This window comes from Channa argus, chromosome 4 (assembly GCF_033026475.1).
Source record: "Channa argus isolate prfri chromosome 4, Channa argus male v1.0, whole genome shotgun sequence".
Lineage (NCBI taxonomy): Eukaryota > Metazoa > Chordata > Actinopteri > Anabantiformes > Channidae > Channa > Channa argus.
The window spans coordinates 7,788,173-7,815,141 of NC_090200.1; the positions used below are offsets into that span (position 1 = coordinate 7,788,173).

At 41.4% G+C, this 26,969-nt stretch overlaps 1 protein-coding gene across 4 annotated transcripts; it reads right to left on the reverse strand.

Annotated features, from left to right (window-relative positions):
- Positions 1 to 8,989: 8,989 nt before the first annotated feature.
- sin3aa (SIN3 transcription regulator family member Aa) lies at positions 8,990 to 26,301 on the reverse strand. 4 transcript variants are annotated; one of them, XM_067500297.1, is made up of 21 exons: positions 26,230 to 26,301; positions 20,451 to 20,667; positions 19,750 to 19,932; positions 19,377 to 19,483; positions 18,262 to 18,556; positions 17,877 to 18,125; positions 17,602 to 17,754; positions 17,332 to 17,487; positions 17,099 to 17,188; positions 16,674 to 16,792; positions 16,360 to 16,570; positions 15,851 to 15,967; positions 15,348 to 15,586; positions 14,701 to 14,884; positions 13,924 to 14,500; positions 13,378 to 13,547; positions 13,110 to 13,283; positions 12,564 to 12,656; positions 11,953 to 12,047; positions 11,574 to 11,766; positions 8,990 to 10,877 (listed from the first exon to the last, which is right to left on the reverse strand). In XM_067500297.1, exons 2-21 carry the CDS (start codon positions 20,634 to 20,636, stop codon positions 10,647 to 10,649), a joined length of 3,822 nt encoding a protein of 1,273 aa, XP_067356398.1. In that variant the 5' UTR covers positions 20,637 to 20,667; positions 26,230 to 26,301; the 3' UTR covers positions 8,990 to 10,646. The 4 variants fall into 4 exon arrangements, 3 of the variants coding, with proteins under 3 accessions (XP_067356398.1, XP_067356399.1, XP_067356397.1); XM_067500298.1 differs by lacking the exon at positions 26,230 to 26,301 and adding an exon at positions 22,624 to 22,856 and having other exon boundaries at positions 17,099 to 17,185; XM_067500296.1 differs by lacking the exon at positions 26,230 to 26,301 and adding an exon at positions 22,624 to 22,856.
- Between the last annotated feature and the right edge of the window lie 668 nt (positions 26,302 to 26,969).

The window sequence follows — 26,969 nt, forward strand, 5'->3', positions numbered from 1 at the left end:
TTTTTTGACTCAGAGTAGTCGCTGATTCCTACAAAAAAAACACCTGATGTAGACCTTTCAGTGGGCATCATCCAGACTTTATCAGCCCGTAATTATTGTTCAGTAGGTAGCCTTCTACCCTTCAGAGATATGTTTATTTGGCCGTAGTAAGTATTAACAAAGTAGGCTTAACTGATGCAAACAAAGTGTGTGTAGGAAGGAGGTCAGTACAGGAAAGTACAGGACTTGAAGTGGGAGACACTTGCCAAAACCTAGGAGATTGGAGCTCAGCTTTGTGTTACCCATGAAAAGAACTCACGGAACCTTTTCTATTGATCTCACAGTTCTATGCCAAGATAGGAAGTAATACAAAGTAAATGGTTGTCTACTGTACCATAATTATGAGTTGATAGGAGCTAAAACAACTTTGATTGGCTTAACTATTTATCTATGTAGTTTTCTTTGTGCTATTTTTTGCTGGGTGTATTGATACTTATGGTCACTTTAAGGACTGCGTGAAGGTGATGGAACCGATTCTGAGCCTGATCACTGGAACCATTTAAAAAAAGTCCACCTGCTTTTAAAAATTAGGTGACATGAATGAACATGCCAGAAGCTACCAAAAGCACCTTGAGGTGACATTGGTTCATAAACAAACATTCATACTTGGTTATAAATTACTTAAGGGAGTGGATCTGCCAACGTTTGTCTATTGATTTAAGATATATGCACAGGTTTCTGGCTTTGGGAATAAAGGTGTCAGCGTTCTCAGTTCTAGATGAGGCAACACATACATCTATGAACCAAATGGACCCAGATGAATTTGGACTAATGTCTTAAAACCCCAAACTACCCCCCTGCAAACTGCACATCGCATCATGCTGCAGCCTCCCACTCCCCGCTGTGCTCGTCACTCGCTCTGCTTCTTCCCAGACACTCCTGAGAGACCCGTCTTTGTGTCTGATACAGTTCTGAGGCAACAAAATGAGACCAGACAGACGAGAACAAATAAATTCAAAGGATTCCAAGAAGGAGCCTGTCGCTTCAGCGTGACTAATGTCAGTTTCACATTCAAATAAATTGACTCCTCACAGAAACAGATGACAACAGAGCTTTAATTTTTTTTAGAAAGGGGTTTAAAATTCGCAAAAACAAGATAATTTTGTTATTTGTGTATTTTACTAATCAACAGATTTAACCCTCACATAAATGTGAAGGTTAAATAAAGTTATTTAACTTACCCATGGGGTCTGTCCCATGACATAAGTGAAGGGGAATGCAGACGTTATTTTATCAATAACCAATTGAAAGTGCCAAAACATATGACACATTTGATATTGGTGTTATTATACCTGGGTTAATTTTAGTAATGTGGGATGATATACTGTATCTTTACCCGAGGATCTGCATTAAAGTTTGCACGACTGAGACAGAAAACATTTTAAATCCACTTCTCCCCATCTGCAAATTGTTTGCAGTTTGATTTGCAGGTCTAACTTGGTTCTGATCAGTCATCACGCCTAAATCATATACATAATAAGCCCAACAGTTGTAAGCAGAGAGAGTAGGATTACAAAAGTACTCAAGGAGTACTCAATCCTTAAATACTACAGGTCGAAGGACTTAGCACAGGCAGAAGTTTTACTTGAAGAAAGGCTTAACAGATTTTAACTTGCATCCTATGGTTTCCTATAGATTGTGAGGTACACCTATATATGAGTGCCATGACTCTTCCATCTGTCTTAACTACATTAAAATCTCTCTTTAGTTTTAGTTGAAAAACGCCTCCAGATGACATCACCCAGAAAGGTTTTTCAGTGATGTCATCTGTTGGTTCAAACTTCAAACTAGGTTCAAACTAGTCTGGTAGTCAACCTGCTTTTCCAGCACTCCTCCAGATGAAATCCTCTTAACTCCGAGTATTGGAAAGCTCCTCTAGTTGATGTCATCTGGAGGAGATTTTAAGCTAGAAGCATAGAGATATTTTAATATAGGGATGTCAGAGAGAAACATGTACATTTACATCTAAACTAAAGCCATAAGAAGCAAACATCGTACTTAAGTACAGCACTTGAGTAAATGTACTTACCACCTGTGGTTGTACTTTGTGCCCCTGCCTTTAAATACAGCCAAGTTCATGTTCTTCTGAATGGTGAGTGTCTTCACAGTATATAAGAGTTTCAGCAAAGTGATGGGAAATGTTGGCCAAGCTGCTGATACACATCACTGAAGCTATTTAAAGTGATTGAGGCACCTGGTAAATGTGTTTCCCCCATCTGAAGGTAGTCTGGGCATGGTCCCAGCTGGGATATCTGGGGGAATCTGGGAGTCAGAGCTGGATGAATTTGCTGCCACAGGGTTGTGAAGCTGATGTGAAGTGATGGATGAATGGAATGATGGTGAGAATGAGAACATTTGGATGGATGATGGAAACTTACAATCTGAGCATTTCTTTGAATGTCTGTGATGAAAGACAATCGGCTTCATTTATATTTTGGATAGTTTTCCTTTCATTTACTATAGGGCGACATGAGCCAGCCACTAGCATACAAATCTTCCTTTTGGGTGAAAAACCACTGGGGAACTTATTCAAGATAATTCATCAGTGCAGGCGCACAACACATGGGTCTGTGCCAACACAGCGTCAGTCGCTTGTTGCAGTGAAACGTGTTGCAGCCTCACCAGCGGTCAGGGGGAGGCCTTGGCTTTGATTCAGTTCTGTCCTTGGAGTGGACGTGACGAGAAAGTGGCACAACATCAAAAACAAAAAGCGAATCTGTCTCTGTCCTCCACGGCTGCCAGGGATTAAAAGGTTGTCCTTTCAACACTCTGCCTGGCGAGGGTGGCCCAGCGACCGTTCCCATTTCTCAACGCCAAGGCTGCTGGGACGAGCCTACACCACCCGTGCTTTTTGACCTGGTATCCCCTGAAAGAATGAGTTTCCCCCTGAGTGCACCACAATGCTCCGGGAAGCAAGTGCGAGGGCGCGCGCCTGCTGTGATGTTAATTTAATGACGAGCTGCTGTTCAGATGGCAGATTCAAACAGCTGAATAGTGTTTGTGCTCCATTTTGGAGGGAAGGGGCCCCTTCGCCTGTCTTACTGCTCTCTTCTGGGCACCAAACAGTGGTGTCTCTGTGAGTACAGTGGAATACACAGCCCAGTTTGAGTCCTCCTAAGCACTAAGTGGGTTTTGGAGTTTAGTAATTAGTGCATACTTAAAGGGAAATTCCACTTTCCAGCAACCTTAGGTCTTATTGTTTTAGTTTTAGCCACAGTTTAAATTGTAAAGAACAAGCTTGTACTCAACGGGCTAATTGCTGAGACCTGGAAATAAAGCAACAACATCTGACACAAAACAGTAGATCAGAAACAAAGAAACATTTGTGAAATACTTTCTTAGTTTACAGACTTCCTGATATAAGTTTGACCCATTGCACATCACAGTCCTTCGTACACAAGAAGGGACGACAAGCAACATCACTGCAATTATCCAATCACGCTCCATTTACAGTATAAAATTGCTGAGCAGTTAATTCTGATTTTGAAAGAGTTTATGGAGCTCTGACGTCATGAGCTTTACTCTCAACGACTGGTCGACTGGTTCTTTCAGTACGAACAATGACTAGATCTATGTTTAGAGGACAGATGTCATACAGTTAGAAAATGTGGTTAAGAGCACTTGTACATGCTTGTACATGTGTTATAGGTGACCAGTGTTATAGGTGAGGACAAACTCTTCCTTAGGGGACTTATACAAGTCTTATACAAAAATGAGTCTAGAGCTGCTGAAAATGAGGATCTGGTGTGTTTTTCTCCAATAGATAGAAATTTATTTGTAAAGAAAGTCATGAAGACGTTGTTGCTGGGACTTAAGGAAATACTAGCCCGTCTAGAATTTCATGGAGCTGGATTTTGGACTTAATCCCATCATTACCAAGAAGAATGTACATTTGAATATGCATTAGTACAACATAGGCACTAAAGGCAAGATGGTCAGACTAGACATTCTTTCCTGTATTGAGTGATCACCTTTCTATCATGATGGGAGAGGTCTCTTCCAGGATGAAGGGTCACACTGTGGTTTAATAACAATGATGTAAAATATCTAATCTTCATCCCAACCCAGCTGAACTATGGGAGTATTTAGACCCATGTGTTAGACAACATTGTCCACCACCATCATGAAAACATGATGAAATGATTTAAGAGAAACTTGTAGAGCCAATGTCAAGCTGGACTGAATTTGTTCTGGTGTCACCTTTAGGTCCAACACCTTACTAAACCACTTTCCGGTGTTTTTTTAATTCAATTTGTTGTCTATCTGTACACATACCAAAAATGTCTGCATCATTTTTACTATATTAGCATGTCAGCGTGCTAACAGTTGTAGCTGAGGTGGATATGAACACCAAATTTCATGGGAATCCATCAAATTGTTGTTAAGACATATCACTAAAAGAGAAAGGGGGGAAGGGGGGCCTGCTGTCACATTAAATTACCCAGCGTGCATTGTGCTGCTGACATGCCTCTGATATATTTAGTCACGCTTTAGTCTCAATAAATGGCTGTCTGAGGAGGGGACATCCGTATTCAGACCATTCTGGGAGAAGAATAAGACAAATAATAATAAGAAGAAGACAATGAGGAGAAAGGAGAAAAAGAGGTAGAAGAAGTGGTAAAAGAAGAGAAAGAAGATGAAGGGAAAGATGGGAAAGCAGCAGCAGAAGAAGAGAAAGAAAAACTGGATGATAATGAAATGCATCATCGTTGTCACAGCTCAATCCAAATGATAATTGTTTCTCCAATGGTTCAGTTTAGCATATTACTATTACTACTACTAATAAAAACAAATAACAACAAAGTAATTGTATCTTTGGTGATATCCAGCCATAGACACGTTTTTGCTTTTCTGCTTTGCCTCTAATACAATACAATACACTTCAGGACGAAAAAAAAGATAAGGGAAACCATGTGCTTGTTACAGTCATACTTCAGACACCAAAGATCAGATTTACTTCCACTGTATTGACAAAAGCGTTTTAAAAACTTGTGAGATACAACTCGAGATAGACTGTTAAACGTTTAGTCCTGAGTGACACACAAAGTAATAGGTAGAGGCCAAAAGACATGGTGATGTTGTTTGTTGTGATGTTATTTGTGGCATTGCAAGACCAAAGGCTTACAACCATGAAAGCTGTCACTCTCCTCTCCTGAATCGTCTGTGTTGCTGTAATCTACATACTCAGTTGCCACTGATAGACACTCCCACAACATCGGCCACTTCTTAGCACACATCCTTCTTTTGCTTTCGCTTCTCAAAGAAGATGCTTTGAATGACACAAACCTCATTAGCAGGGAATGTGTTTTTCCACACGGTGCTAAGTAAAGATGAAGTACAGCTGAGTTTGATGGGAATGGCATGTAGCCATTAACTAAAGTTCAGAATGAACTGAAAGTTTGAATTAGATGAAGAGTGACGGTATCAACAAAGCTTTTTCTTTCTAGGCATGAATGTCCGATCATCCAGGACCTAGAAGATGCTAGCTGGGTATATCCTCTGACATCTGTACCTACATTTATTTATGACAACCTATCTAATATTTGTAGAAATATTTCATTCTGGACCAAAGTGGTAGTCTGATCAACAAAGTATCTTCAGAGCCACTGAGGAAGCACATCCAAATATTAGCTGCTGCAGCATGTGATATATATGAACCAAAGGACACATCGATCCAGGGCGTGGCAGGTTAGACTTGGGGAGCTTCTTGTGTTCGACATCTTTGATGGGAAGAGAGTCATTAAAAGGTTAAAAAGGTTAGTGGAGAGATTTGTTGTTCTTGACTACTGAGTTTGCTGGAGCTGAGCGTGTAAAATCGACTGCTCAGCACAGGAGCTCACGGCAGTTATGTAAGAAAGCCCGACTTCACTAATCTTTTTATAGGGGAGACAGGAGCCTGCAGGGTGGCACTTTTTTCATCATCAAGACAAATCAGCCTAGAAAGTAGACGTATCAGCTGGGCTGTGCATCCACCACCACCACCACCACCACCACACACACTTAAAAAAAAAAATCCTCTTTTGAGCATGGAGATGAAGTGGGTACAACAGATCACCTACAGAGAAAGATGATGAGTGCTTTGAGTTATTAATAGCTGTTGAGTCATCATTCTTATTCTTCTAATCTGTGGTCCCGTGAACCTCATAACCCATTCCAAAAATAATTTCGAAATCAAAGAATTTGGATAATACTGCCTTATTTAGCATTGTTACTGATATCGGCACACAGAGTGAAATTCTGATGTCTTTCAAATGCCGAAAATATCTTGTGACGTTGGCTAGAATGTTCTACTTCACCAAGAAGCGGAGTACAAGTACTTTACTTTGCACTAGTAAAGAGCAAAGTAAATTCTCCACATGCGAGAATAGAGTTCAGACAGGTATGTGGTCATTCTCAGTGATTTAATTGCTCTGCTTTCTGAGTGCCAAGGCCTCCATGCTTGCAGGACAATAGCAGCTCTGTAGTTGTGACAATAGCTCTGCTTTCTGAGTCAGAAGTTGCGGAAGTCCCGACATTAGGGAGCTGAAAGCTTTTGAAAATTCAGGAGTGTGCGCACTCTAAGGAAGTAACCAGAAGCAGAAGGGCTCTGGGAGAAAAGCAAATCAAACAAAAGCCCTCCACTCCCAATCAGCTGGTGAGAAACTCGGTGCCAGCCGGAGGCGCGGACGGCTCTGCTGGCATGTCTTGGTTTTCCTTCTTGACCGAGCCTCAGTGCTGGGACGGTCAAGTCTGTGAAGGATGTGTGTACTTCAGTGGATGTGTTTTGGTAAAGGTCTGAAAGCTGTAGTTAAGTGCAGTGAAGTCTGCAGGAATCCAGGAGTCAGTCTAGAGTTTGCATCACCAAACAACCTCTAACCTATCAGATACGGTGAATAACTGTAGATACACTAAATTTCTCTGATGCCTCAGGTCAGCTGAAGCAGCCTCAAACCATTTTCAGAGCCTTTTAAATCTATAATTGTGCCCCACGTTACCCAAAGTGTGCTTTGAACTAGTCAAAACATGTATCAGTTTTCAATTTTTGCATTTTGTTTGGGCCACGGTTATTCAATTTTTCATATTTTTTATTAGTCATGTCTCATGCAGTGGCTGTTTAGGAGTTCACTAGTGAATCATCCAATATGTAACCAACAGGCAAATTTATAAATAATGATTTATAAATGAAAAAGGTCAAAAGATGCCATGTGCTTGTTAAATGTTGAGATTTGCTGCTTTCTTTTGTTTAACTGTATACTGTTGGTGGCACAACATAAGCTAACTGGTCAAACAGTCATAGAGGAAATAATGTAAACCATCTTTAGTGACAAAGAAACTGGAAGAATAACACATAAACTTAATAAACAACTTTATAAACGTTTTAATTCTTATCTGTAAGTAAGATAAAGCTGTGACAATCCCTGGTTCTTTTGTGACTCGGTCTTATTACGTCTATGTTGTTGGACAGTTTGAGGGCTCCCCCTGCAGGATTTCAAAGGGAAACTTGGTTTCAAGAAATATCACCTCTGTTGTGATTTCCACCTATATATGTGGGTTCACAAATGCTTTTAAAAATACTCTTGTTTCAACATTATTTTGTAAATGAAATTTTGCAGATTCATACATTGTTACACTACTCTGCAGTAAAAGTAGCATGTAGATAGAATTCAAATCTGCTAGATGAGCAGCAGAATATGGACTAATTAACCACTTCAAATGATAAAAGTATTCAGGTATTCAGTATTTTTGCTAAACATAAGCCCATCGTGAGTTGTTGAACTTCCTATATAGCTACTGCAGTGACAGCTACAGGTCAGTTTGTGCCCAAATTCAAAATCCACTGCAGCAAACATCCCAATTTTAGTTTATAAAGGCAACGAAGTAAATTAAACACTTTGCTTAAAAAAGGCATAATTTCTTCCGATTTTTTAAAGAGCTGCGGTGAGTGTGGCACACAGGATCCCACATATTACACTGAATACAAATTGTTCTGGGAGGCAATATGGAATCACTAAAAGACTAACCAATTAAAGCCTTTGTTTGTTCCCACATGCATGAAGCTGCTAATTTTGTTTCTCACACTGTTTTATGGGCAAGAAACCTTTGTTTTTTCATTCTGTTAATTTCTACTTGTTTGCAAATCACAGTTTAATTCTTATCTAAATGCTTTTATGCTTGGAATGATTTCCAATCTTAATTAAAGATCGCCAAGGAATAGGGAAGGGAAACAGGAAGTATTATGTTGCCATGGATACAGGAAGTTGCACTGTGGGCTTCAACATGGCCTAATTTTTAGCCTATATATTTATATTTAGCAACATGAAATATGCCAGATTGGCTATTAACCGTTCGTTTTCTTTTAAGAAATGTATGTCAATCCATAATGAATTGCCCCACCTGTTCATTTTAATGGGTCTATCTACTCTGTACTATTTATGAGCACAGGTTATGTGAACATGATGGTGTGTGTTCTCATGTGTGTTATGGATTTGTGTGTAACTGTGTGCACCACTTGTGCCCGAGACAAATTTCCCCTCAGGGGCAATAAATTATATCTTATCTCAACTGCAGGTGCCCTAACTGCAGCATTTCATGAAGAGTTAGAACAACGTACAATGAGTGTACTAGGTTTAGGTTGGTACTACAGATCATTGCTGGCGGTTAAAAGTTAAGAATTATAAATTTGAAAAAATTACAAACTTTTCCCACTGGGAGTCATTCAGTGTGCTTTAACTTGGCACATGGAAAACGTCTTTCACTGCATTAATCTTTGTATGTATACTGTCGTGAGCTTTAACCTTGTTAAATGTTTTATTTTAAACTGGGCTGTTTGATTAGAATAAATTTATTTTGTTTAAAAGGCTGTTGAAATAGGAATGTTTTGAATACAAAAAGAATATAACAAGCGATAAACTGTGTCCCTGCCACTTTGACATAAATATGCGAAGAAAGAAACACTCAACTCCATGGTGGATTCTGTAGGCTACAAATGTTGTTTTTATTATTACTTTAAATAATGTCTAAATAAAGGGACTAAATACATGCTCGTGTGACTTCTTCCATTATCAAAAATACGGTGTGGGGTGATGTTTGCAGCAATAATCTATCCAGGGAGGGAAGCGTGCATCACAAGGTGAGACTGTTGTGTCCATTCATCTGAAGACTGAACTTTGAAATGAGTCCCACCATCACCACGGACGGTGTCGGTTGTCAAATGGGGGCAGTCATTTTTACTAACCGAGTGTCACATTCAGAAGGAAAAACAAAAAGTAATTTTTCATATATAAAAACCAAAAGACCTGGATACATTTCTATTTTTCCACGTTTTTACTACAGTAATTAAAAAGAAAAGACATGAAGGAGCACACAAAGGGGGGAAAACAGCTATTTTTATAATCAACTCCCTTTGGTAAAAACCGTAATAAATGGTCTTGCATTTGTCTTTTTCATATACATACTAACTTTAGCCATTTATCACTAAAGTCCACAGTAAGCTTGGAAAGTATTACTAGCACAACAACACAGATCTGGCATAAAAAGTCTGAGAATATATACAGTGTATTTACAAAGTGAGCGGCATGTGAACAGGCCTCCCAGAATGAGATGAGTGTGTGTGTGTGTGTGTGTGTGTGTGTGTGTGTGTGTTTGTGTGTGTTTGTGTACACAAGCTGGTGTATTGGTGGAGGGCATTTTAAAAAGGTTGACTTCCAGGGCGGCGAGGATCATTTGTGTTAATAGAACTATATATAATATATATACACAACACATACACTGGAATACATGTCAGTATCTGACATTCACGAGCTATACAATTTTACAGCCTGAGACCAAACAGTGTTGTGAGGCTTTTTCTTCTTCTTTTTTTTAATAAACGTTTGCTGCAACAGTGCTTTTCGGTGTTAACCCGACAATACTGTTTAGGGCTCAGGCACGGTTTCTAATAATGCTGCCACGTGTTTTGGAAAAGAACCCTCTTTCCATCTAGTGATACATAATAGTGATTTGGCCTTAACGCAGGAATGTCTGAACCTGATCTCTCAGACTTCACAGAGTTCCTGAACCTTCAATTTTGAAACAAAAACTAGTTGACATGACATTTTCCTCTTACTAATAAGTGCACTTGTCCCCCAAATTGTTTTCCATGTATACTGTAGAATAACACTCTCATAAATAAAACCCTGCATGATTGACTTTGATGCAACTCTGATGGCTTCAGAAAGTAAGGTCAGTCGAAAGCTAAACTGAAGCTCAGCTGTGATAAAGTACAAAAAGCACCACTCCGTCTCTCACAGGCTCAATGTTCATGTTGCTAAGTCCTGTCGAAAAGGCTCAGAGAAGTTTGAGACGTTGCTCTGAGTGCTGGTAAGAACTCAGGTCTGTGACCAGTACAAGACCATTCCTAAGTTTTGGCACCAAAGGCCCTGCGCAAAAAATGGGCCCAGCTAAAAACGCTGGTAAAATCAGAAATCCAGCCGCCCCGGGTGCAACATACACGGTAGCTAACTTATTTGTGCTCCCATGTAAGCCTTAAAAACACATTAATAAGCCCTCAGTCCTACTTCTACTCCTGACCTCTTTTACTTTAGACCAAACACCCCCAGAATTCAGTCTCTCTCGCATTTTCTCCTCGGCTACGGTGCCTTGCCAGGTGTACCATACTTGACGCGGTACTTGTTGATGTTCATGAAGTGAAGGACCTCTGGCTGGCGGGTGGTGGTGCAGGGTAATAAGCCGTCGCGCCCTTCGCCCATTAGCCACTTGTTGGTGTCAGCGCTCATGTCACGGGTGACGTGCTCCTTCACCCACATCTCCACCCAGCCCTGGAAGCGCTTGTGCAGCCGTGTGCTCACCCTCTCATGAGACTGAGGAAAAAAACAAAAAAAAACAAAATTGAAGTTACTGTCTGAATTACTGAATTACATAAACACTGCAGTGATCCCAGATGCTCAGTGCATGAAGGAAACTATTCTTTGATACCAAATCCTCAAGGTGAACAGTACAGTACACGACTGAATCAGTGGCTTTTGTGGTGACTGAAAACCTATTGAACAGTCATTTCTGCCCTGATACATTTCCCTAGTCCTTTTTTTTTAATAAACCATGTCCATCTTTCCATGGGCCGTCAAAATGTGCAAATCAGACAAATACAGTATTTGTATCCCCTTACGCTGAAAGGACTAAATTATCAATACACTGATTAAATTGTTCTTACTAGCTGGACATTGTTTTACTCAACTCTAGTTTTCAGTGACTCACCTAAGTATCTGCTGGTGACTAAGATGGACCAGTGAAATGTTTTCGTCAGCTGTCCATTACAACTTGTGGAGGTGGACTTAGTTTTTATCTCAATAATAAATGTTCTCCTCTGTTGGAGCTTATAAATGTAAAGTGCCAGATATGGCAAGGTCAACACTGTTGTAACTATCTGCCCGGGAGATTGAATGAAACCAAGGAACTGTGAGAGGTGCACAGAGGATAAGTGCTTTAAATCTAAGAGTTAACAGTTACTGAGTAAATCCTCCGGAAAACGTCTGTATTAATCAAAGGGAAGCAAATACCTGGTGAGCTCGCAGCAGTGCAGTGCGTCGGTACATGTAGTCTTCAGACTTGAAGACGTAGACCATTTTATAAGAGTTGAGCTTGAACATGCACTCCATTTTCTCCTTTTCCAGCGATTTCTTGCCACCTTCACAGGCCTCCTTGTCCAGCTGCTCTCTGCCCTTCTGGTACTTTCTGATCCGTCTCAGATTCCTGATTACGACACAGTGACAAACACAATGAGAGCAACTTAAGAAATCCAGCAGGAATGTGTCAGAAGAAATCGATTACTTAATTTAACTAAAAGGATTTATGCTCGACTTTTAAATTTGACTTTGAGATCCTTATTTTTCTCTGCCTATGGGAACAAAACTCCATTCACAATTCAAGATAACCCACCTGGGAAGAAAAACTGGCTTCTGAGCAAGGTGCTCCCTCAGTTCAGGCGTAGTGGAATCTTGGTTTAAGTAGCGTACAACATAATCAGACCAACGCTGCAAATTACAAAACAAAAACCAAAAAAAGGTTTAAGGCACACATTAGGTATGTAAACACTATTACTAACACCAGTATTACCAAAAGGTTGGCAACAGGTCCTTACTAGTATTTCCACTCCAGCTGGAAAAGTGGACCCTCTTACTAGACAGAATGTAAAAACAATAGTAACTTTTATTTGCATGTATTTACTTTATATTAAATATGAAGATAATGATCAAAAGTATGACTGATTATGATATAAGCAGCCAAATAAGACACTTAACCTGTTCTGAACTAGCATAACTCAGTGCCATTAAACAATGTGCACCTCTATGACCAGCTGAAAACCAAACACTGTGGTTGGGAGTTTGCATAACTGTTTGCCAAGGCTTGATTTGGTTTACAAAAATCTTTACTGGTTTAAAAAAAACAAACAAAAAAAAAAGTAAAAAAGAAGCAATTATTATGAAATGATATTGTGGCTGGTAACCTCAAAACCAAGAGTGTTTATGTGGGATTAAAAGGTTGCTTACCTCAGCCTCCATGGGCTCGTCTGAGTTCTCCTCCTCCGTGTCGAGCAGCTCCACTGTGAGCTGCACTGGTCCTCGGTTTTTCAGAAACATCACCTGAGAAAGTGACAGAGGCAAGTGTGAGAGTTGAGTTTAGTGTGTGAAAGATAAATAACTCTGGGTGGTCTGAGGGTCTGGAGTGCAAACCATGTAGCTGCAGTTTCTGAGGCTGAAATCCAGGATTTTACTTGCAAATCTTGCCTTTGCTAGTTCTGCAACTCACACTACTTTAATTGTAACCTTTTAATTGCATTAACAGATAAAATTGCTGCATTTAGGGTTTACTTTTCTAAGTAAACTAAAGTAAATACACACTTCGGAACTCACTTGTTATAGCATCTGTCACACAGGATGATCACGTTTTGCATCATCTCTGGGAAATCTGAAACCTAAATTGCTTAAAAATATAGCTTTTGAAATATTTCAGCTTATGAAGTTGTTCATCTCAGCTGTAAATGTGGGACCTTTTACTCAGACTCCTCAGTCCAGTTTTAAACTTTGTGTTTTTACCTTGAAGCAGTTCTCATCAGACATGAGCTGCTCGGCTTTACGCTGGTAGATAGTCTCTGCAGAGCTCCGTGAAGCCTGGGTGGCCATAGTTCCTCCGCTGGCTCCGTTAGCGCTCTCTGCCAGGTAGAGGTCTGTTACCTGGACGCAGATCTCATCGCTCACAATGTGCTGGAGCTGGGGGGAGAGCAAGATGTGTTGGTTAACTGAAAAACCCTCAACCATAACAACCCCCAGGAGTCTGTGGATGAGAGGACAAGGTAAATCTCACCTGCCGGACGATGCTTTGGATTAGCTTATCCATTGTGAAGGCAATGTAAGCATGGATTGTGAACATTTCCCTCAGCGAGTCCTCGTACTGGGATCCCTCCATATTTCCATCCAGTAGATTTTTAACCATCTCCAAGAAGGCCGAGTAATATTCCTCAACCTCAATGTCCACTAGACAAAAGACATGCGAAGAATTACATGGATTAAAACAGACATATCACCGCGGTTTAATTGAATTGAGAAACTTGAGTGTTTCGTGGACTTCAATACACAGTCAACTTCTGTGCTTTGAACCACTTAGGTTTCATTGTCATTGACATTTATAATGCTTACACTATTTACTAAAACCAAGAGGCACCTGGGTGGTGACAAAGGTCAGAGGGCGCAGAAAAGATTGACTTTTAACCTTGGCTGAAAGTTGTCACCTTTTTTAGAAAGTTATTATTTTTAGACTGTTTACAGACTGTTTTACACCAGTGGCTTTGCATGCTGCACCTAAGAGCCTAGAAAAATCAGGGAATACGCATGTTTGCGTGTTGTTACTCACTAGGCTCCTTCAGTCTCAACTGGATGGCTGGATTGTCACTTTTCTCTTTCTTGAGTCCCAGGACTTCCCTCTCCCAGTCTCTTTCCCTCACTTCCTCTTCGATCTGTCGCTCCGCCTGCTCGTACAGCCGCAGCAGACGCGAGCACAGCGTCTGGTGCAGTCGAAGGAAGATATACCAGTTGTTGTTGACATAGAAGAGGTTGTAGGCATCATCACATCCGCGGAGCTTCTGCGCTACTGTGTTGCTGAACAACAGCTTGGACTTGGAAGGACTCCCGCTGCCAGGGACACCGTTGTGCTTTTTGGAAGCGCCTTCATCCTGATCCATCTCTTCTTCTTCTTCCTCCTCCTCTACGTCCGAGAGCTCACCTCGCTGAGAGAACAGCATGTCAGGGATGAAGTGGTAGATGATCTGCTTGATCTTGTATTTGTCCTCCTTCTGAATGCTGGTCTGCCGCTTGACATGGTGGATGATGAGCGCCGCTGCGTCTTCCAGTATCTGACTGTCCTCGTATGTCAGAGTCAGTTGGGGGCCTGTGGGTGGACTGGCATTCTCCTCAGAGGCCTGCTCCTGGCGCTGCACAGCAAAAAACAATGTCAACATTTTGGAAGCAGAGAATATATTAGTTTAGACAATACTGACCATGATGGGAAGGTCTGGTCTAGTAATTCCAGTTCGATTAACAGTTTCCTTGATATTATATACTGATCCTGACCTTCTAACACTACCAAAATATTTTGTGTTAATACTGAGACACAAAGCAGAAAGAAGTTCACCTCATCATATATGCTTTCAATTTCATTCAACAAGGACTTGGATCGAAGCACTTTGGTGTCGTTCTGTTTGAAGTTGATGCCCTGGTGGTCGAGAGACTTGAGGTAATACTTCTCATTCTGCTCCCTCCAGATCTTGTTAAAGCCTCGCTGGGCTTCCCGCCACTCTTCCTCCTTTGTCTTGAGCCTGGTTAGAAGAGAAGTCGAGCAATTTAAACACTCTGCCGATCCATGATCCATTTGAGGCAGAAATTAAAATACAATATCCTTAAAGGAGCAATGTCTTTTCTGATCTTTTGGCAGCAATGGAGACTCCACTCCCCCCCCAAAAAAGAACATAACTCTCAGGAGCCACTTTTAAATGTGCCACTCTTGCAACATATTGCCTTAATCTCCCTTGCGTGGATTACTGGGTTTATAAACTGTGGCTCATAACCTCAGACTGGGCCAAATAGCTGGTGTACACACATTTACTTACAAATGGTAAACACAGAGCGTGTGAGCACTGCGTTTTAAAGTTGCAGAGCAATCTTTCTGCACAAAAAAATAAATAAAAACGCTTCATATTGACTTTTAGTGGTTTATTACAAATTTAATTTGTCAAAATGAGAGGTAACATAACAACATTCATGCCTTGGAACGACACTCACCTCTTTAAAACGATGGGGACAGACACTGCAGGGTTTTTCTTTAGGCCGTCAATAATGTCGGGTGCTTTTTCCCCATATATCCTCTGGATGGCCTTGCGGTGCACAACCTCCGAAGAGCCGCCCAGCGCGTTATCCAAGCGAAACTTAGCTTGCTCCTCGGCAGACATTCGGGACAACTTCCGCTGTACTGTCTCCAGGACTCTAATGGTGGCTAGGTTGGTTTCCAGTACTACATCCAACTGTAAGAAAGAAAAACCATGGATGCCCTTCATTTTGATTTAAAAGCCTCCTGATATCTCTGGATTTTCAAATATTCATGTCTTCTAATGTTTGCCACTGAGCAACTTGTCTTTATGTTTTTTGAAATAAATATGAAAATGAAATCCGTATTGGAAATAGGAAGGAAAACACTGATTAGAATAAAATGCACGTTTGCACTGTGATGATCACGCTTGAGGTGACATTCAAAATGATATACCGGGTCATTTCCTGTTTTCGGTTACCTCAAAGCGTTCATCCTCACATCTGTAGATATGCTCCTCATACTGAGTCTTCTTGGAGCTGACAAATGTGGAGTCCTCAGACCAGGAGGGGAAAGAGACCCAGGTGTCATTTAAGACCTGGACAAAGGGGGAAAAAACCCACTGAATTAATTTTAAGCTCTGCATTTTTAATAATACTAAAGTGCTGACAATTGATGTCAGTGAGGATAAGATGTGAGCTAACCAGTTACTGATCTTAAGGAGTCCATTTGTTCGTCTCATTTTTGTTGAATTATGTGTGTTTTGCACATTTTGCCAGCATATTCATATCTTTACCACACTCTATCCAACTAACAATATCTGAGGCAACTTCATAGAAATACACGACAGTGTCACCATTTACAGATTCATTAAAATAATTACAGATTTTTTTTTACTGGATAGAGATACAGTAAGATAAGATTTTGAGCATTAGGTTGTTTTCCAAACCTTATGGATGTGTCTAGACTTTCCCTAAGTACCAAACTCACCTCTTTACAAAGAGGAGTTCTGCCGGTGCACTTGGGCTGCTGGTAGCTTTTGGGCAGGGCTCTGTAACTGGAGCCAAGTCGCTTACAGGAAGCATAATCAATCTCCATGGCAATGCCTTCAGTGGCCCGTTCCTTGGGGTATGTTTCAATGTGGGCCATCTCCCGATATCCCAGGAAGTTTTTGAACCAGTTGAAAAGCTCGGGGAATTTTCTATGGGACATATTTACATAAAAAATGTTAGATATAACTTAAGTTTACTGTAAAAAACAAACAAACAAAAAAACATAATGTGTTAATAAGTCACACAACTTACCCTAAAAAGGGCAGCACCAGCTGAACCAGTTCAGCTCTGGAGATCACCTCCTGATTAAAGATGGCCAGACACCGCAAAAAATTGTCGTAGGCCTCTGCACTTCGCAAGGCTTTACGAACCTGTTATGAGAAACAAATGTAAAAGCTGTTTATCACAGAGCCTAATAGATTAACACAAAATTCATATATTACTTAAGGTTTGGCTTTGATCCTATTTAGAATAAATCATATGGAGTCAAAGACAGCTGATATTTAGCTGTTCATTACCAGGAGTTTCCAGTAAAAAAAAAAAAAAAAATAAAAAAAAAAAAATAAAAAGAAAACACTTCACTGACTCACATTTAAAAAAGTATTTCTAATAAACTTGTACAAACTATTAAGTCTTTCTAAATCTCTGATTGATACTCAAGCAAACAAAATACTCACCTTCTCAAAGAACAGAGATTCTGTGCCGACTCCATGCTTGCTGGCCTCCGCCACTGAGGAATCTTTCAAATTCAGTAACTTGGGTTTCTTCTGTGGCATTACCAAATTACCAGTAAAGAGACATAGGTACAACCATTAAAAAAAAAACAGTCCAACAAAGACAGATTAACAAAATGGAAATAAAAAAAAAACAGTAATTAACTGGATCAGAAGCTGGGAGTTCTCATATGTACCTTGACAGGTTGTGTGGTTCCTGGAGTTGGATGTCGACGAATCTGGCAGCCATTCTGACTGGGCCTCTGTTTGTTGTTGAGCTGCAGCTTTTTGGCGGTTCCACCGTGGTCATTCCGTACAGACTCTGCCTTCTCAGCTGTGGTCTTATTTAACATCTATAGATAAAATGCAATACTGGTAAGACAAGCATTTATGAATCTAGTCTCTAAATTGAAGAATCAATTGTTGTTGGGGAAATAAAGGGAAGGGTCTTCCTCAGGACTACTCACCACTGAACTGTTGGCATCAGGGAGAAATTGCCCAAACTCTGAGAGTAGGTCCTCTTGATTCTTGAAGAGCCTTGCCACCTGAGCGTAGACCTCCTGCTCTGTCAGAGCTGGTGTGTAGTTCCCTCCAGCCTCCTTTGCGTTCCGCTGCTCCTTCTGTAGAGAACAAACAGAAGGTGTTGCTAAAAACCATATTATTTTTAAACAGTGACAATCCTCATTTGTAACATTTAATGTTTTAATTAAAAAAATCTCCAAGATCTATTTCTGATTCTGACCTGGTAAGTGTGGAGAATCTCCAGAAAGGCTTTGTAGATGTCAGGCTGGCCCTGGAAGCGGTTCTTGATCTTGTTGACATAGTTGATTGCGTGATTAAACTCCACAGGCTGGTTGTTCTGCATGGGTGGCCCAGTGGGGGTCCCACTGACTGGTGGATGAAGCTGCATGGGAGGGGAGCGGGGAGAGGTGTACGCAGGGATGGACGGATTGCTCTGGCTGCTCGGTGTCAAGGCCTGGGGCTGAAGAGGCTAGAACAAGAACAATTTTAGGAATGTTAAACCAGGTGCTGCAGGACAAAACACTACATTTGTCTTTAATTGTCTATTTTGGTTTATAGAACAGGCCTGGCCATCAGTCACCTTCCAGTCTGCTGATGCTACTCACCTTGCTCGTTTTGGGAGGGGTGGGCTGTGTTAGAAGGGGTGGAGCAGTGGTTGTTGCAGCAGATGGCAGCGGGGCTTGGTGTTGTGTAGCTGCTCCTGTTATGGGGATGTTCTGGACAGAAATGCCATGTGGGGTGATGTGGTGGATCTGACCAGGTGTGGTCACATTGACCAGGTCGTTAGTCTGGACCTCGATCTTGTAGCCTGGTGGCAGGAAGGTGTTGAAACCCATGATGAGGTCGGGGTGACCTTTGAAAAGCTGTGACACTCTGCTGATGACCCCAGGAGTGTCAATACTGAAAACACAAAAACACATCGACCTTAGCCACCACGTCTGGGATGCGACACTTCAGCTACCAGCATTGTGGTGCATTAAAGCAAAAGGACAGCATGTACGCTGTTAACAGAGGTGGCAAGTAATGAAGTAAAAATACTTCCTTACTGCATTGGGAAAACTTTCAGATATTTTTACTGTACTTGAGCAACGGACAGACATTCACAGATGGGTCTGTTGTGCTGGATAGTACTTTGGTGTCTTGGATGCAGCCTGTGGTTCCAGTGTGCATGTGTATGTGAGTATCTGTGAGTATGCAGCTTGGGGCAGTTCTTTGGGGGCTTGTTAAAACCTGGCTCCACCACACAGCACAATAGTTCGGGTTGGTCATTTTGCTCCAGCAGCTTATGACAAAATGTACATAAACTAATACATCTTTTAAATAATGCAATTGATCATTCATATATCGTATTGCTGTATTTTGCTGGTATAATTGGTATAAAACAGAGTAACGTTTTGAAAGAGATAAAGATCACTCCTGAATAATTTTTGGAAACAAGGCTAAATCTGAGCAATCCCACACTGGGTGGTGGTCATGCAGTCTATGGTCACGCAATGTGCTGATTAAAATATTTTATATTTTGTTGCTGATTTTGAAAACTGATTTGCACACTGGAGCTAAATTGATGCTGAATATTATCAGCATGTTGTTTTATTTTAAATGGTATTTTAAGTTTGATGGTTTAATTATCTGCAAACTATATTTATATGGCAGAAGGACCAGTTATTTTTTTGTGTGTGTACAAGCCAATGACCCACAGTATCAGTAAAAATGTGCTCACCTCTGAGACTTGAACTCTTTCATTATATCCAGAAAGTCATTGTAGACCTGAGGCTGGTTTCCAAACTGCAGTTTTACTTGGTCCAAGTAAGACAAAGCATCTTCCACCTTAGGAAGAGAAAAGGGAGAAAGTCGTTTTTTTTTTCACTCCACCACTTGGTTTTTACTTCTAGACTTATTTCCAGCACCATAGCCCTAATTCTTTTAAAACAAAAAATAAATCCTTAACCATAAGCTAAGTTGAACAAGGTGCATGGCTCAATACAACTAGGGGTAAATAGAAAAACAATCTGATTTTTAGTGACATTTCCGTGACATTTTCAGGTTTTCAATGGAACTTGAAGGGCTTGTCAAACTTAAAGCTAAATGCTAACCTTGAGCCTCTGAAACTGCTGCTGGCCCTGCACCGATGCTTGAGGAGCAGCTGAATGGCCGTGTCCTGACATCACTGAAGGCCCATGGGATTGAACTCCTGGGCTGTGGTGGTGGGACCCACTGTGGACAGCTGGGCTTGGAGTGTGACCGTGCCCTCCGCTGTTCTGGGCCACAGTGGGAACCTGGAAAAGCAGAAACACTTTTGATGATGGGATATACAGTAGAAAAGATATGGAAAAAAGATATTATGTAAAGTGGGTGACTGTGGCTCAGGAACTAGAGCAATCCCAGAATTGTTGGTTTGATTCCCGACTCTGCCTGTCACATATCAAAGTGTCCTTGAGCAAGACACTAAACCCCACGTTAGTTGTTCCCAGGCCAGCTGCATGGCAGCTCCCCCATTTGTATGTGATTGTGTATGTGACTGTGAGTCTGAATGGGTCAATGAGAAGCAGTGTAAAGTGCTTTGGGTACCAATAAGGTGGAAAGCGCTATATAATTACAGACCATAAAGTGCCTTAAGGTGACTTGATGCTGTATAAAAAAAGTTGAATTTAATTGAATATCTTATGGTAATAGAATGATGAAGAATTACTTCAATGACCACACATAAAATGACTAAATCAATTGTCATACTTGTACAACTCTGTAAATTGCAGACTGACAGCCAACAAAACAAGAATTGATTAGGAGAATATACCTGGTATCCCTGTGGGACAGAGTACTGGACACCAGCTGTGGGCTGCATGTTGTCAGACACGGCCTCATACACAGCTGGGGCTGGAGCTGGGGCCAGGACACGATGCTGGAAAGCCTCTGCGTTGCCAGCGAGGCGTCGCTGCTGGGACGCAAAAACCGTTTCCTGATCCTCCAGTCGCCGCTTCATTATGAACTCATACTCGTGAGAGCTGAGAGACCTGGGGAAAAAAGCACAGCATATGGACCCTATTTTACAGTGACCAAGCTCTATTAAGTTATCAGATACAATTATAATATGCTGTGGAACATAAGGAAACAATATTTTTTGCGTAAACTCTGAATTTAAGCATTCATGTGATGCTCTCCAGTCACTTTTGCAACTTTGCTGAGGACGAACGGACTGTGCTGATTTTTTAAAAGTAAAAATAATTATTTGTCATTTTTTCAACATACATTCCAATAACTTTAACCCGTATAGAACCGACTTTGATCTTGACGCAAGAAAAAGAATAATTTTATTAAAACAGTTTATTAACACTTTTTCTTTATATAACAAAACTTCAAAACTGCAGAAAAAACAAACACAAACCACAAAATGCAAGTTGCCAAAATCTCTAAGCATTTGATGCTTACAGCTTCCAAAAAAACTGTACATAAAAACAACTTCTGATTTCCAGACCTCCAGGTATTGGGGTCTAATGTACCACTTCAATCGGTAAATTTAAGAACAAACATATTAGACATATTCATGAAAGTATCTCAAGTTAAAAAGCCACGTAGAAGCCTACTTTTATACATGTCACCTAAAGTAATAATTTGCACCTGCAGTTTTACATATTATCAAGCCAGATCACAATACATTAAGGATTATAGTTTAAATGGGATTATTTTAGAGCCTCAAATGATGTTTTTGCACCTGCATATTATTCATATCATTCACCCAACATTATAATTACTTAAAATCACAACACTGTAAAAATTACAAAATTGCAAGAAAACACAAAACACAAACTCCGAATTGCCAGTGTTATGGTGGGGCCACGTTGGGGCTCTGTGTACCGAGTTCCACGACTCCCCTTACTACTGCGCCCCTGGTGAAAACTATCATAGAGCCTGATCATTTCTTTCTTACTCCGTCGCCGCAGCGACGAGCTCTCTGAGGCGGTGGACGACACTGAAACTCACGTCCCATGCACCCAAATGTTACCACATACCGAATGTAAAACTTGCAGTCTTCGCAGCCAATGAAACATAGACACACTACGTCACCGATGCAACAAACAGGTGATGCGGGAACGTCGGAGTCTGTATGCCATTCACAACTTCCTCAAGACAGCAAAAACTCCGAAATTACTCAACGAATAGCTGTATTGTAATAAAACGCTAGACACCTAATAATAAATCCCGTTTTAAACACATAGTACTGAGCAAAAGTGACATGACGACTGTCAAACTCAAGTGTCCGTGCACTAGGAACGCTCGCTGTGCCCGGGGCTGTTCTCCAACTAATCGTCAGCCGCAGCCAAAGCTGCAGCTTTTACACATATCGACTATAGTTGGCTTTCTAACATTATAATCACGTCCAAACCGATGCAGTTTTGTTTGCTATACGCTAACAGACCTTAGTCTGACTGCAGCTCTTCACCATTCCCTTCATGGCCTAGCAACACAAGCACCGACCTCGAGTTACAGCACGACGCTTCACCCCACGCCCGCCATTTGGAGCGTGGCGCAGGAGCGCCGCAAATTGCTCTCCATTTAAAGCAGGTAAGCACTAATTCGTCGTGAACTTGCTAACTGTTTGACTGACTATCTAGCCAGAAAGCAATTTAAGGGGTTTATTTATATTACTTAGCCTGGGACTTGTTTGTCGACACGGGGTTGTAAAGCTGGCAGTTAGCTCTTAGCTAATGTAAACAACATGAGTAGCCCGACACAGAGCACCGTCGGGCACATGCAGCTAATCATTAGCGACCCGTCTCGCTGGTGTTAAATCGGACGATCTAAGGCAAGAATTAACTATCGACCTATTGGACTGCTCAAATCAGGCCCGGCTACAAATGAGTGGCAAGCAAAGAAACGTCAATCTCCCGTCTGGTTTATTTAAAACGTCTGCTAATGGTAGTTGGGTAGCTAGCTGTGTTAGCTTACTGAATGAATTCAGCTGAACTCACCTCTCTCCTAAATGGCAAGTCGAAGTTCGCAGATGATGCTCTGATAATCCGGTTTTTGTGGATTAACCGCTACACCTGAGACTGGAGAAGATACCAAAGCGGTGTATGAGTGAAAACGCAACTTATCTGTGGCGTCTGATAATAAAATAAACAATTCAAGCTCTGAGCTGCAAAGTGAAAATCTCCCCGACATAGGAAAACAATCTCCGTTCGGTTAGCAGCGGAGGAAGGCGTGGCGTTTAAGCTACTCCCGCCCATGGACGGACGCTATTGGTCAGTTCAGTGAGAGGATCCATGGGAGGGCGGGGCGAAGGACCAGGGTTGAGAAATCGAGCTGTCAGTCAAGCATTTGTGGTACAGTTACCAAACACGCCTATTTTGACTTGAAGCGCGACAATGCCAGCAGTGAGTGGAATGGTTGCATTATATGATATATATGTAGGGTCAGAGTTGCGCGGGCGGGTGAAAAATTACTTTAAATGGGGACATCAGAGGGGCATACTCTCAGAAGGGTTGGAAAAGTAGCAAAACCTGCAATATTTAATTCCATAATCATAAATGCTATCTGCCTGTTGAAAGTGCAACAAAATCGTAAAGTGACAAAATATGAATTGACATATGAAGTTGCTTTCTTAAAGATAATGATTTGTTTTACACAACACTTTTCTGATAGGACTTTGGTTTGATATTTTCTCCTTGATTTAGATTTTTGCTTGGCTTGTACTTCACTTGTAAGTTGCTTTGGATAAATCGTCTGCTAAATTACTAAATGTCAAAGTCACTTAGGACTTGTACTTGTGTTGAAGTTTATAGATTCTTTCGTAATTATAGGCCAGGTACCTGCCACCTTCATAGTCTCTCAGGTGGGAGGCATCATGGGGCCAGTCACATTTTTCTTCTGTGTTTGTGTGGGCCCCAGTGAGCAATTCTTGCTGGACCCCAACTGACCCCCACTGCAAAAGACTTGGTAAATAAGCATGTATAAAAACACACTAAAACTTGAACACCTACTATAAGTATATAAACGTATTGCATTAGCCATTTAATAGCTTATTTAATCCACTTGACTTCCACATTGCCTCTGAAGCCAGATCCTGGACATTCTGAGTTATTTACTTTAACCATAAAACATGGAAGGACTTTGACACAACGCAAGTTTATAACAAATACGTGTAAGCTAAGGCAGTTTTTACAACTCAATAAGTAGTATTAATTTGTACAGAGTCAATATAGTTTGCCTACTTTGAAATCCAGCAAGGGCTTAGTAGTAAGGGGAATAATGAACTATGTACCCAGGGTCTCAATATTTGGAGGATAACCAACAGACAGTGATTTAAAACTTTGGTTTTATCTGTAATTTGGAATATTTTTTTTCTTATTAGGATTATAAGCCAACTAATAAAGTAAATACATTTGACATCATGCATCAAAAACAATGTATAGTCTCTCAAATCATACAATTTAAAATCTGATCTGATATCAAGAGTTTTGTGTTGCATTTAATTCACATTTTGAATTTAATTCACTTTTCTGGTTCCAGCTCCTCAACTTTTTTCCAAAGAAATGTATAGCACTGCACTGAAATAAAGGCCATCAGAACTAATTCATAACATAAATAAAACAATATCTAATATAACTATTAGTGTCATGTCATATATGCATCACGTGGTAAAATATTTTAAAATTTCCCCATGAGTACCCACATCACATTCTGATCAACTCATTTAACAATGATTAACCACATCCAAGTTCAAAACTATAACAACTCTGATATGTTCTCTATTATATTGTATCTTGAAAAGTATATACTTGTGTACTCGTGACTGGTTTGACCAATTAGATTCCCTCTAAGTTTGCATCAGTGCTGGGCACATAGCGCAGTGTATTCATACTTATACTATATTATTACTGGGCTACTCCCTGACCCCAGGTATTTATGCTACAAAGCACTTTGCCATACAAGATAATGACACAGAAGAGCTCCTACAGTTAGTCAATTAATTGATCTAATGGATGTATAAAATCCAGGCGAGATGTAATTCAAAAGTAACCAAAGCTCTTTAATGCTTGAATAACCAGGGGCTTGCAGCCCTGGCCCTTAAGGTCCCCTGCACCGCTTGTTTTTCCAACCAGCCCTAACCAATTAGTGCCCTACCTCTGATTACCTGGGGCAGGTGTGTTCAGTCAATTAGAAGTTGGAAGGTACCAATTGTCTGTGTCCTCCCACACGCATTTAAAATGGTATCTTCCAGTAGGGGATTGAACAAACCTGATTTAGGTAATCAGCAGTGGGTAGTACAGGGTTGCAGGGATTCTTGGAAAACAAGCAAGACAAGGGTCCCTGAGGACCAGGGTTGGGAATCCCTGGTCTACATAACTTGCCACTTCCTGGAGTCTGGTCACATGTGACTTTGTAGGAAGGAGTCTGAGCTTGCACTTGTGTCCCTCCTCTTTTTGGACACTGCAGCCAATCATTGCGCGCAACCGCCATTACAAATCCCCCAAAAGGTGGAACTTCTAAAATAAACCATCGCCCACGACAGGCGGAGCTACAACACCAGCCCGGGATTCCTCCCTCCAGTGCAGGCACAGAGGACTCAGCAGCGACCGCGGGCTAAAGCACACACGTAGTGCTTCACTATCTCGACTGCTCAATTCTTGTAATTTCGTGCACATTTCCAAAGACGTGCCACTGGATCAACAGCACTGTTGCTTTTAGCTCTGTAAACACACAATATAAGAGCATTTCTCGGCTGTTCCCTCTACTCAAGTTTTGTCCAAAAGCATCCAGGGCAACGAGCAGTGTGGGCTGTGCAGATCCCCCATAACACCGCACCACACGGTCAGGAGGATCAAGTAGCTCCTGCACTCTGCGTCGTTTCCACGTATTTGCAGGCTGCACAATGCAAACTAAAGGGCTCGCAGCGCAAAAACGCATTATCTGCTGAGCACCGGTGGACACGGAGGAGAATTGCCTGCGCGGCTCGCTCTGCACCCTTTCTAGGCGGCAGGAGCCGATCCAGCTGCCCTTACTAAACAATGCCAAAGTCAAACGAAACGGGAACTACGGCGTCCCTGTGTGGAAAGCGCGGCGCGGCGGAGACACGCCATTCTCCGCGTTCCCAAAGGCGCAGCCAAAATCAGCCCCATTTTCCTGCAGAGGGGACGACCGCGCGTTCACCAAATCAATATTCTTTGTTTACTTCAACACTGGGGAGTAAAATGTCTAACCTATCTCACCACAACAAGCGCCCTCCCCACCACCACCACCGATCCATTTGCAAACAAGCGCTACATGCTCACACAACACTGCAGACAAAATGTTTCGACTTCCAGACAGCGGGATGCCTCAGAGGACCGTCACACAGCCCGGGGGACGCAGTTTACTGAGCGACCAGATGACGACGTGCAGAATTTAGCAGCTACCACGTTATGTTTTTGGCTATTCTGTTCCCCTTTGCCAACACAAAAGCCCCTTTCAATTCATTTCAGGACGCAAACGGCGCCACCGAGGGACAAAGGTGTTCCGATTCGAAGCCGAGCAACGTTCGGCTGTCACAGCAGCAAAACTAGGAATATTATTTAGTTTAACCAGCTGTTACATACCCAGGAAAAAGACTCCTTACTCCGGATTCGTGTTTGTAACAAAATAGTTGGAGACGCCCCCCCTCCGTTGGTATTGGCGCATACCACGGTACACGTCACTTTGCTTTGAATAAAACCCGCTAAAGTCGAGGAAACGGTACTGTCTCCATCAGATAAACACTGTGGAGACACGACTGTCATGGAAACGCTGTATTTTTACTCCATTACAAACACACCTGGAACACTGATGGAAAGTCCTTAACATAATCTCATCTAGCACTGTGGGCCTACTAAAGCGTATCATATATTTTATACTGCTACTCCTTTTACTCCTAAGAGACCTAGTAGGTCAGTGGTGGAGCATTGGGTTGTGATGTAGAATGTCACGGGTTCGAATCTCACCCCACCAGGCGTGGTCCCGCTCAGTCACCAAGGGCAACCCCACAAGAATCCGGTGGCCGGATAAAGATGGGAGGGTTGCGGCAGGAAGGGCATCTAGCGTAAAAACTCATGCGGTTACCGTTGATCTTTACTATTACAATTATACTATAATATTCCACGTACTATATGCACAGATTTCTACAAATGCCCAGCAGCGAGAACTTTAATGTTTCAAGACAAATAATGTAAGATTAGAACATGCTGCCATTAGAAATACGTATTGTGAAACAGTTTAAACTCTAAATATCTTTACACTCAAAAAAATAAAAACAAAATCAGAAAATTTTAACCTTTGAGAAACTGAAACCAGTAGTTTTTGG